This window comes from Lipotes vexillifer, unplaced genomic scaffold (assembly GCF_000442215.2).
Source record: "Lipotes vexillifer unplaced genomic scaffold, Lipotes_vexillifer_v1.1 scaffold155, whole genome shotgun sequence".
NCBI classification, from domain to species: Eukaryota; Metazoa; Chordata; class Mammalia; order Artiodactyla; family Lipotidae; genus Lipotes; species Lipotes vexillifer.
The window spans coordinates 2,335,808-2,348,326 of NW_006779813.1; the positions used below are offsets into that span (position 1 = coordinate 2,335,808).

The following is a 12,519-nucleotide window of genomic DNA, read 5'->3' on the forward strand; positions in this document are numbered from 1 at the left end:
TATGGCATGTGAGTTTCTTTAGAGCAAATACAAAAATAGTTTTCATCTTAAAATTATTCGTAAGGAATTCTCTTGAATCTTTACAATAATCACTGGTGATCACTTTCGGCCATTTCTGTTAAGTATGCTTAAGTATGAAAGCAAAGCTCATCTGAAGATACTCAAAACTTGTCTGGGCTGACACCTCAGTGGTTACTATTATTTATTATTTTTGGAGCAGCAACAGAGGGGCTTGATGATTATGGTGTTCTGTTAAATTTCTATGACTTCCTTTTTGCTGGGCCAGTGATACCATGAAAAGAATCATGCTAACGTTATTTTTAAAGTCCTGGTCTTTCAACCAGCAAAAAGCTAATAACTATAGAAGCTGACACTTTTTGTGGTTGTTTTAAATCTTTAAACTGAAAAGAATACTGAAAGTAAAAGGGAGTAATGAAGATTTACCAACTCCAATGTGCTACAAATTCAAAGGAAAATAAACTTTAGGTACATACGCTCACATACTTGACCTAAGTTAGAGTGTACTCAGAACAAATGGTAACTTTTCTGGAAAAGAATTCATTTCTTCCTTGCTGTTCTAAGAGTCCTTTTCTATCTTCAAATAATCTGCATAGTTCCAGTGAAATAGTACATGATCTGAAGGTGGAATTTCGGTAGGGTGTTTCAATAACTAGTTTACTAACCTCAGAGTAAGTATGGTTTGGCCTTTTGGGCCTCATTTTTTCCCTTCAGATAATTACAGTCAAACTCACAGAGTCTGACTATATATATTAAGTGTTCATCATTCAAAATCAATTCTGAAAAATCATTAAATTTGAAAATAAGATGCCATACTAAAGGCTTTTCAGCTGCTATTTATAATCATTATAGGACTTGGAAGTATCTGATGGTGAAATATTTAATATTTTATCTCTAGCTTTCCACACTGAGTATATTAGATCTTGTTGCAGTCTGAGGATAAATTAGTTGGCTCAGGTTTCTTTTAAAATATATAACTTAGTGAGTAGCTCAATCAATACAATTTTAGTACGTAACTTGAAAATCCAGGTAAACTAATTTTAAAGGTTCATATTATGTACATAAATTATAGGTTTAGTAACTTTTGAATAAATATATTCATAAGTAAGGAAGGGCCTCAAAAAGTTAATCTGACTGGAAGCTCCCTGAGGGGGGTGTTTGGGTCTCCCAGATATGCTATACCCACACTTAAGGCACTCTCTGGCACGAAGTAATCACTCAACACTTCTTTGTTTGAATGAATGGCAGAAGTCTAAACAAATGTAGTTCATGACAGAATTACCACAATCATTTAAATTTTCTAACATAAAGTTAGGTGATAAAAATAATAATATTCTAGATGGTAAGGGCTGTAAGAAGATATTTATATTAAGATTGGAGGGGAAGGCAAGAGAACAGAGTACGGGCTGAGGCTACAGGAGAGGCATTTAGAGAGGTTCTTCCCCATTTTGACTGAGTGTTTGTTGAAAGGAGCACAGCCCAAACTTTAACCAAAGAAGGCATTATGCTTCCAGAAAATTCTCAGGGAAAAGTATTGCAAGCAACCGTAGTAGCTCTTGGATTGGGCTCTAAAGGAAAGGGTGAAGAGATTTAACTAGTTAGTAAGAAAGTTGAAAATAAAAGTTCTTCCAGAATACTGAGGCAGCAAAGTCGTTCTGGATGACAAGGATTATTTCTTGAGTTGGTGACGTTCTTGGTAAGGATGGAGACCAAATTAAACCACTATTGAAATAGAATCACGCGAAGCTGCTGATTCCACTGAGGTTCTGAAATCTTTTATCATGTAAACAATTTCCATAATTTTATAATAAACTAATGATATTAAAAAAGGGGGGGATCTTATGAATTACAAGTAATTTCTATATTTAATATCCTCCCATCTGATTTTTATAGCAATTCCTCTGACATTTCAAGTATTAACTCATATGATTAATTTGTACATTTTGCCCCCAAATTTACTTTTTACTCCTGAGGACATCAGTATATCAAACTTATTGGACCGTGAGTTCCATATTTGAAGTTATATTTGAGGTTTTTCCAAATGGAACTTCTCTTTAAATTTATGCCTAGTTAACTATGCTTGTTGACTCTGGACCATTGCCCGAGGATTACAGTCCAGTGAAAGAAACCTGAACTTCAATCACTTACATTTTTAGAAAAATCTAAATAATTGTTCTTCAATTAGTGTTCACTCAGAGGAACTTTATAAGAAACATTTTGACAAAACACAAAATAGTAAAAACAGTGTCATGCTTTGGCTTTAACAAACTTCACTGAAAGAACTCAAACATTTGGAATAATCCTGGCACTAATCTTAAATTCTTTAATTTTGTCTTATAAGGTGACCGCAACGTTGTCACTGATCTGTATCAGTTATAATCCATAGCAGTCTTCTCTCACTTTTGTTAGCCCAAACTCCCTGGTGCCTTCTCTTCTGGAAGTTATTTTAACTGAAATAACATTTTATTTAAACAGAGAGTATTCACTTCTTAGGGACAGTGGTGTGAGCATTTGCCTTCTCTGCAGTTGGACAGGATGTAGTGAAGTATCTATTAAGAGGATTTAAATTTGTATCTTTTAAGGAATTATGTGAGAGCAGCTGCTGCTACATATGTTGCACTATCTATTGAAGGATTTGAGTCTCAAATTAGATTTTTAGGTTAAGAAAAGGAACCCTGAGAGATTAAATACACAAGGGGAAATCACATAATAGGCTAATGATGAAGTTATTCTCTTGAGGAATTCTCTTTGTCAGTAGAGGCACACATAGCTTAATACCAGTTATGAAGCTCATGACAATCTTTGCTTCTAAGAGGTTTACTGAAATAAAAAACTGGGAGAAAGTAAAGTTTCAAAATCAGATACAGAAGGATAGTGGATATATATGTAACTGTACTGAACGATCTTGAAAGCTACTGTTTAGATTTTATTAGTTTTAGTGTTTGTTTATCTCACCTATGTTAGTATAAACCTCTGAGTTTCCTTGGGCACCTGGATGTGTGTGCACGTGGGTGTGTGCACATCTGAGAACTCAATCAATTTATATGCAGAGACTAAATCATTTCATTGATCTAGTACATTATTGTTGGATACTAAGTTTCAGTGTTTGAGTAAAATGGAATTTTTATCACATTCTAAAGCACAACTAAAAAGCTATAATCATAGACGAGAAAGTCAATACCAATATTTTCTCAGTTACTATTTCTACCTGAGATCCTGTTGGGTATTTGAAAGATATATTTTATATAGTATCAAGTCCAAAATAAAAATTCTTAAAGCACCATAGCTGACCACATGTTTCTGATATGCCAATATTCGCGTCAAACTTGCTAAAGGTATATTCAAATTCATCATTATCAATATAAAGTTATATTCAAATTCATCATATGTTCTCACTTTAGTGTTCTGTCAGAAGTTGGATGGTAACTTTATTCCATCTGGCTTCTAATGTGCCACTAAAAACCTAGAGTCATTTATTTCATTTATTTCTAGTAAAAATAATAAATGAAATGAAATAAAACTATAAAACTTGGATAAAACCATATCAAACTTCTTTTTTGTGTGTTTTACAGGCTTGAGAGGAGTAATAATCTTAGAATTCTTTTTAGAATGAGACGCGTCCATTTTACCCAACAGAAAAATCAACCTAAAAAGTTATCACCATATATGTATAAAAAATTCAAGTTTCCAAAGGATTAAAGTGTGTTTCCTATTACTGTGTATATATAAAATAATTCTATACAGTAGACAGTAATAAGTAGTAAGATTAATTTAAATCAGGTTTTAGAGAGGTGATTATTACTTCTTATTATATAAAACTGAAGACTTGCCCAAGAATACCGATCTTTTATAGTGTCTCTTAAAGAAAAAATTAAAACCTCTTTAAACAGAATTTAAATTTTATTATCCAGTAAAAACAGCGACTCACTGCAGAGAGAACAAGAAAGAAAATGCTATTACACAGGTTTCCAACACATATGTTTATGGGGTATACTGAACAACACATCTTTTACTCATGCCTCAGATGTAACTAAAACTCGGTTTAAGACCTTGTCAATTGAAAAAAAAACGTATTCAAAGCACTAACTTGGCTTACTTTCCTTGCACACGTCTGTTAATTTCAGCATGGTATGGGGACAGGGTATGTGTTCTGGAGCCAGACAAACTCCAGAGTTTCAAATTCCGGTTCTATCACTTAGCAGGTAGCCTTAGACATGATTTTTATGCTGGTGAACCCTACAGTTTCTTCTCTACAAAAATAATGTGATAAACATATTTATTACAAAAGTTTGTTAATTAATTAATGGAAAGCCCAATATAAAATGTCAAACACAAGGTGCAGATTCAGTAATAATAATCCCCATCTTCACTCATAATGTGATTATAGATAAACACTTTAATTTCATTGTGAAATCATGGGATAAAAAATCAATTTGAATGGGTCATTTAAAAGAAGAAAGAGAAATCTATTTCAGCATAGTTGTTCTTGACAGAGAAGAACTTCTGTCCAGTGCCCAAGTTACTCAGTTATTTCAAATTTTATCATCTGAATGCCTAATAACTCAGATCATTAGCACTCATATTATATACCTTATTACAGAACTTATTTAGCTATCCTGAGGCTATTTTTTTCTTGGGTTCTTTTAGTTTGTTGTTTTTGCTTTTACTTTCTCTTCATTTGAGGTTGGAAATGGAAAGATGAATTAAGAAAAAAAGAGAAAATAAGTGCAATCAAACCAATCAGAAGTGCTATGTAAATAGCTCTTGCATGGTTTTATCCAGAAGGGGAAGAAATAGGGAATGATAATGTCTAGAATTAGGTTTAGGATTATCTATATTTACAAAACAGAAGTAGATTCACGGATGTAGAGAACAAACTTATGGTTACCAGAGGATAAGGGCGGGGAGGGATAAACTGGGAGATTGGGACTGACATATACACACTACTATGTATAAAATAGATAACTAATAAGAACCTGCTGTATAGCACAGGGAACTCTACTCAATACTCTGTAATGACCTATATGGGAAAAGAATCTAAAAAAGAGTGGATATATGTATAAGTATAACTGATCACCTTGGTGTACACCTGAAACTAACACAACATTGTAAATCAACTATACTCCAATAAAAAATTTAATAAAAATAACGATCCACGTTAGAACCAGGAACAGTATCTGTGACTAACTCCTGTGCAGTGATTAACCTAAATTGCATCCTGGTTAGTAACCTGGAAAAGCTAATGCTGATACAAAGATGGAATGAATTGTGGCTGGGACACCAAAAGGACCAGGAGTAGTGGACAGGGGTGTATGGTATGAGACATCAAAGCAGACCTCCTTTTTGGAGACACTTTTTGTTCTAAATATGCACCAGTAAATATGTATCACTCATTAACACAATTTCGCTTTTGTTTATATTTGCATATACAATGTCTCCCCTTGACAGGAACTTTACTGTTCTCTTGAGCTAAATTTCTATCTTTCTGGTTTTTTTGAGGTTATCTGCATATATAGAAACCATATAAGAGTTTTAATAGTTTGATACAACTATTCTTAGCTCTGTAAATTCTTACCTCTAAATCATTAAAAAATAAATGTGTATCAGCAAGATTAAAAATCATCTCCTCCATTCGGAGTCCAAGGGTTACAGCCATGGGGGGATCCTGAAAAGGAAATGCACATATAATGAAGTAAATTTTCAGTAACCGCAGTTATTATTAAAATTATCTTAAGCGCATATGCCTGTAGGGGGTAAGGAGGTGGAGACTGTTTGGGTTTTTTTTTTTTTCTTTTCTTTTTTTTTTTGCGGTACACAGGCCTCTCACTGTTGTGGCCTCTCCCGTTGTGGAGCACAGGCTCCGGACGCGCAGGCTCAGCGGCCATAGTTCACGGGCCCAGCCGCTCCGCGGCATGCGGGATCTTCCCGGACGGGGGCACGAACCCGTGTCCCCTGCATCGGCAGGCAGACTCTCAACCACTGCGCCACCAGGGAAGCCCTGTTTGGGTTTTTAACCTAAGATGCAAAAGATTTCCCAATTATCAGAAAAGGTGCCTTTCTAAAGTGTTATCTACAACATATTAAATATACTGCTACATCTGTGAATTTACAGAACTTTATATGCACAGAAGAATGACTTAGATACATTTTCACATAAAGCTATACGTTCATGAGAGGAGGAGGAAAAAAGCAAGCTAGTTCACAGGACCCAGTTTACATGTACTCCATGGAAAGTCCTTTGGAGAAAGGTACTTGGATGGGACACTGAAGAATGGAGCAGATCTGTTAAAAAGAGAAAAGACGTCCTTTTAAGAATGACAACAAATAAGTAGAAAAGAGAGAAAAGTAGGTCTATTGGATGTTTGTAGCACGAGAGCAGACGATATTGTCTGGAGGTGGGATAGGAAGAGCTGGCAGAGCAGCTCTAACTTCATTATTAATTGTATTTTGATCAACATGCAATATTTATCTGAATATGTGCAGAGTCCGATCTAACCTGCATTTGACTAGGGATGAAGAGGGAAGGGTGGAGTATGGCTAAAGGAACATTCATTGAGTAAATATAATATAGAAATGTATAAAAATAAAATATATACATCTAGAAGTCTAATGAAAGTAAGGGGATTAGTAAAAAGTCAAAGTGACTTAATTTTTCTTTATAGAAACTAAGAGATTACACAGCAGCAAGGAGTTGAGAATGAAGACCAGAGTTGGTACTTTATCACAGTTAATTACAGTTGAAAACCTGGAAGAGAGAGGTGTAAGACTTTATTTTAAAAAGTAAGCCCTTTATTTTAGGGCTAGGGAAATAAGTCACGCACAAACCTTGTGTTTAAAATGATCAGAGTTGGAATGATCTCTAAAGGAGAACAGCTCTGGATGTGACTCTAGAGATGAGAAAAGAGGAAACCTGGAAGGGACAAATCCTCAGAATTTGAGACCAGAATGGGTGTTGGCAGGGAGAAGAAAATGGTTTCAAATAAGGCTGACAGATCTAGACGGATACTATTGGTTTTGGCTGAGAAGTTATTTTGGAAGACCTTAGAGGGTGATTTGGGTTGAGTGGCTGGGCCAGGCGCCAGACTGTAGGGATGTGAGGAGAGAGAACCAAACTTGTGTTTTCAATGTTCTAATAAATGGCATTTCAAGAAATGTATTTAAACTTGGGGAAATGTAATGCTAACGTTACTGCAATTTATGATAAGAATATGCAACCCAGGTCAGGTCAAGCAGTATTCATATACACCCCCGAACTTCCTTGACTTAGCAAGAAGAAGACCCTCTTTATGCCACACCTATACTGCAACAACCTATTTTTTCCCTCTGTACTTCCATAATGCTTTGAGGGGGGAAACCGTAGAGTGTAACCATGCTGGAAGTGAATGTCAGCCTCATATTCTGTAGTGATGAAAACCTACAGAATAGGAACTGAGTGCTGAGAAGGAGAGAGAGAAGGTCACAGAGATGCTGAGCAAAGCTAAGACTTGATGTGGGAGAAGATGAGAGGACAATCATAGTATGTTGGGTGTCAACATAATTTTCCAACTGTTTACATCTCTTTCTTGGAGATTTCTGTGGATTTCATAGCTGGACATTCCCTCTTCTCAAAAACAGAGAGTCATGATTCACATTTTTTAAAAATTTTTATTATTTATTTTCTTCGCGGTACACGGGCCTCTCACTGCTGTGGCCTCTCCCGCTGCGGAGCACAGGTTCCGGACGCGCAGGCCCAGCGGCCATGGCTCACGGGCCCAGCTGCTCGGCGGCATGTGGGATCCTCCTGGACCGGGGCATGAACCCGTGCCCCCTGCATCGGCAGGCGGACTCTCAACCACTGCACCACCAGGGAAGCCCTGGTTCACATATTTGATGGCATCTCGGTGTTATGTTCTCCTGTCAGTATGACTCTATGCTAGATTCATCTGTCTTCCAGTGACAGGATCATTTGGAGCAACGTACCCAAAGATCAAATGAATTCCATTTTATCCAACAAGTATTCATTCAAGACCGAGAACAAAAATATGAAGTGCCCATTTTGTGTCTCAAGGAGTTTCAAAACTCAGAGGGATCTCTTGCTCTGTTTCCTTCAAATATAAAATTCTTTTTTCTTATTTCTTTTTGTTGCTGTTTATGTTTTTGTTGCTGTTGCTGAAAGAAAATCTCTGGAGGTAAAAAAATTTAAAAATATACATGTGTCTTCTTTCTGTAAAAAATTCCTATTTCTAGACTCCCTCTCTCTTTGTTATGGGGGTGGGGGGTTTGAATAGGCTGAGGACACAGAAAACTTGTAAATATTCCATCTAGTCATGGAACCATGAACAAAAAGCCTACAGAAATATCAGGAAAAATCAAATGTAATTATAGCATGAAAACATATAATTCCATTAGTGATGCTCTATGCTTTTGAGGAATGTTCACTGATGCAAGACAATAAAACTGAGCTCCACAGGACTCTGTTATGTTTCTGATGATTACTGCCCTAAAGATATATATTTCAGATGGGGGTTCAGAAATGTCTTCTATAAAACGTTTTCCTTCTTGAGACTAGATTGGTTAAAGTCTTATCGTATGATTTGCCAATTTTTCTTTTTAAAGTTTTAGATAAAATTCTTCAATTTCTTATGTTCATGCCTCACATTCTTTGCATTTACAGATCAGATTTATGGGGACAGGAGAAAACGTACTGTTTCTTTTTGATTGTTACTTTCATCGATGCCACGCTTCTGTAGCATGTAAATCTCTATGCTACCTAAGCAGTGATAGGAAAAACCATGAAGAATGCATTTTGTGCATCTGATAGGCACGCAAACAAATATAATTTTTAAAAAATCAACAAGAATTCTCTAACAAAGAAGCATAGCGTATGACATGATGAAAACTGTTTTTGAGCACCCCACTGGAATGCAACCCCACGGCAAAGGAAGGGGCAGTTATTTGTTTCTCGAGCTCTGGCGATTCCACATCACACAGGCTCCTAGAGCCAGGACTTAGTAAGCATTTTGGCAAAACTTCATTGGTTAACCGGGAAAGTTTCAGTTTGAGGTTTGCATGAGTGCGAACTGGCTGTATTTTGCTAAGGCCTGTTGAAAGGGAGGTGTTTTGTCACCTATGCCGAAGGCTTGACAGAGAAGGGCTAGGGATAGCCATGCCACAAGCCAAGGAAAGCTGTGCTTGTAAGAGGTGCTGATCTTGTTTCTAAGAGAACATCAGGTGAGGGCTTACTTTCAAATATCCGGTTTTACTTTTTTTTTCTTTTTCCAGTTTACGAAGTCACTGGGATAGCTAATTCTAAGTAAGCAGATTCCAGCACCCCATTTTCCACCTAAAGAACCCCCAGATGTAAGAATCCAAGAAAGATGGGCAGGAAGTTGGTGGGTGTCACTGTCATGTTGCACACCCTCTCCCTTGCAGAGCACTGGGCAGGAGCTGCCAGAGCCTGCAATCCCACGGCTTTATCAGGCATTTGAGAATGAAACATACTTCTGGATTGAAGCCAACTTTTATACAGAGATGTTTGCTCGTTTTCATTAGATGTTTGTAGAATTATGGGCACCTTATGAATCAAGGATTACTGCCTTTCCTCAGTTTAACTGTAGTGAGTGTTGAGTTTAGGGTCTGCAATGAAGTGACAGTGAAAACTTGGAAAGAGGGGAAAAGTGGGATAATAAAGTGAGTAACAGGGTTTTGTGGTAGCTCTGATACATATTATACATGCATAACAGTTCCAATCGGTTCAAAGTGTCTACAGCAGAGTTTCATATGGGGCAAACTGAACCTCTGCCAATTTAAATTTACTCTGTGTAGCGTTCTATGAAAATACTGAAACTATTCCCAAGACATTTGTTGGAGAGAGAGAGACAGGCAAGAGATACAGAGACAGAAACAGAGACAGAGGGGAGATGAAGAAAATGAGTAGGTTTTGGCCCTTAACTGTGTGCTTTTCAGCCGGATGTGATCAGTGTATAACCAAGTCAGGATCAAGGACAGCACTTCTCTATATCAAAATACTAACGCCTATTAGCCATGTAAGCGCAGAGCATAAATTGGAGCCAGACAGTCTGTCTATGGGCCTCTGCCCTGCACTGGGCCATCAGCTGGAATTCCTCCTCTAGGGACACACTGTAAAAATATTTCAGGAGAGGCAGCAATTATGTATTTTTAAAGAAATGGGGGACATTTTTTTTAAGAACTCAAGCTCTTGGAACAGTTACTCCCTTGGGACCCGAATCATATTTGTGGACATGTGCACACAGAGGCAGAAGATGTGCAAATTCATTACAAGAAAAGAAAGACAAACTAGCTCCACGAACCAAGGTGGAAATAGCTAGTGGGTTTGTTAGAATACCTAAACTCTTTTAATCAGAGACAAGAAATGCCATGACATTCAGTCATGAATCAGAAGGGAAATTTTACAATTGAGTTGTTTGTCTGTCATGGACAGGCAGTGGGCTTAAGCGTTCTCAGGGGGAATTGGAGAAGGGTTTTAGGAACTTTCATGTATTTATTGAGTGTCTACTACATGTCAGACATGATCAAATTCTGGGCAGAGAGCAGAAAATTAAATAAGCAAACTCCCTGCCCTTATGGGGTTTATATTATTACTGGATGAGCCCTCTGATGAATACATGGACAAAAAAACAAGGAAATATGTAGTATTCTAGGTGGTGAAAAAAAATCAGTCAGCAGACACAGAAGGCTATGGGGATGGGTGGTGACGGCTTATTGAAAGAAAGTGAAGGGAAAGCCTTTCTTAGGAGGTGATAGTGGAGGATAAGAGACCTGAGAAAAGGGAGGGGACTAGCCATGCACAGCCATGGCGGTAGGGAACGTACACAGAGGCAACAGTGAGAAAAATGTGTACGGGAGAGTGTGAGGCACGGTGACCCAGGTGAGAGACGTGAAATGGACCAAGGATTTTAAGAAAGAGGGAGTGATTAACTGGGTCAAATACAAGTGAGAGAGACCCCAGGAAGATAAACCATGAATTTGGCAAGGAGGTCATTTCTCAGACTTGAAGAGAGTCGTAGGACTGGCAAGTGAGGGAAGAGCAGAGAAAGAGGGCAGTGACTGGAAAATGGCTCAAGAGACTTTTCTGGTGATGGGACTATTACGATACGTAAAAGAGTGATGGGAATAATCCAGAAAAGGGGGACACTGGGGATTCAGGAATGAAAGAGGCCTTTCTGGGAGGAGATTCACTGGGTAAGTGAGAGGGCCTGGATCCAGGGCATGAATGGGGGTGCAGAGAGCAGGCAGAGAATACGGTTATGGTGCAAAGATAAAGTGATTCTTCCAGTTTGCTTTTTTTTTTTTCTTAAAGTGATGGAGGAAGAGTTTTGTGCAGAATTGAGAGGGGGCTTTGAAGGGCTGAGGGGAGAGAAGGTTTGAAATAATCAGCTGGAAGAGTTAGCCCAGGTGTGCTGGGACCCACTTGAGATTTGTGGCCACGTTCAGCTGTTGAGGTACAGGTAGGGTGTTGGACAGGGGTGTTTTGATTTGTTTTGTTTTTTTCAAGGTGAGCCTGATGGAGAAAAAGAGGCATAAAGATGATGAGGCTTTATGCAAAAGCGGGGTGATAGTGTAATCCGGGGCTGGGATGATGACGTCTGAGGCAGAGGCTCCTGAACTTGACCACATATGAGAAGCACCTGGGGAGCTTTGAAAAATCCTGCTGCCCAGGCCACACCCTGTACCAATTAAATCAGGTATTCTCTGAGGTGGGACTCATGCATCAGTAATTTCAAAGCTCTCCAGTGATTCTAATGTACACAAGACCGAGAATCAGTGGTTAAGATCTTTCTACTCAAAGTGTGGCTCACAGACCAGCAGCACTGAGTTAGGAGCTTGTTAGAAAGGCAGATCACAGACCCTACCACGGAGATCTACTGAAGCAGAATATACAGTTTAACAAGATTGCCTGGTGACTCATACGCATGTTAATATTTAAAAAGCACTGGTCTAAGAGCTCTCCTGAAGGTCTGGGATGGTTAGGGAACACCAGAGCTGGCGTGGCCTTCTAGTTTCCCAGGAGTTAAGCCTCTGAGACGCTTCCAAAAGACTCTTATGACCTGAATCAGTCTGATTACTGAGTAGCATGGTGACTCAGTATAATTTCTTGGGAATTAGGCTTCCCTGGAAATAGCTCACAGTTATGAGTAAGAGTGAATTGCCCCACCTTCACCTCCATAAAGATCATCTGTGGACTTAACTTCAAGGACCAGAGGACCCATGGTGCCTCTTTTCTTAGTCATGTAGCCAACGACCTTCTAGGGAGCAGGTAAAGGTGTAAAACTAGTTAATTTTTCCTCTGGATTAAAAGGATTTGTTCAAAATCCAAGTATTTGATGTAAGCATCATATCTGCAACTGAACAGTAGTCAAATTAAGTAATCAGAAGTCATGAAGGGGACATCACACAGCTTACCTACCACTACCAGCTTCTACTGTTTCGATCAGTAGAGAATCCAATGAATAATGCTCACCCACATTTATTAAACTAATA

At 38.2% G+C, this 12,519-nt stretch overlaps 1 protein-coding gene across 5 annotated transcripts in view; it reads right to left on the minus strand.

Moving 5' to 3' along the window:
- The window catches only part of EYA4 (EYA transcriptional coactivator and phosphatase 4), a 262,482-nt gene that overhangs the window by 16,112 nt on the left and 233,851 nt on the right, over nt 1-12,519 (minus strand). For 4 of the 5 annotated variants that reach the window (XM_007452991.1, XM_007452992.1, XM_007452994.1 and 1 more), the window contains one exon: nt 5,594-5,683. The exons of the other annotated variant lie outside the window; for it this stretch is intronic. In XM_007452991.1, the coding sequence (XP_007453053.1) occupies nt 5,594-5,683 (90 nt within the window). The remainder of the gene's footprint in view (nt 1-5,593; nt 5,684-12,519) is intronic. 5 annotated transcript variants of the gene reach the window in all.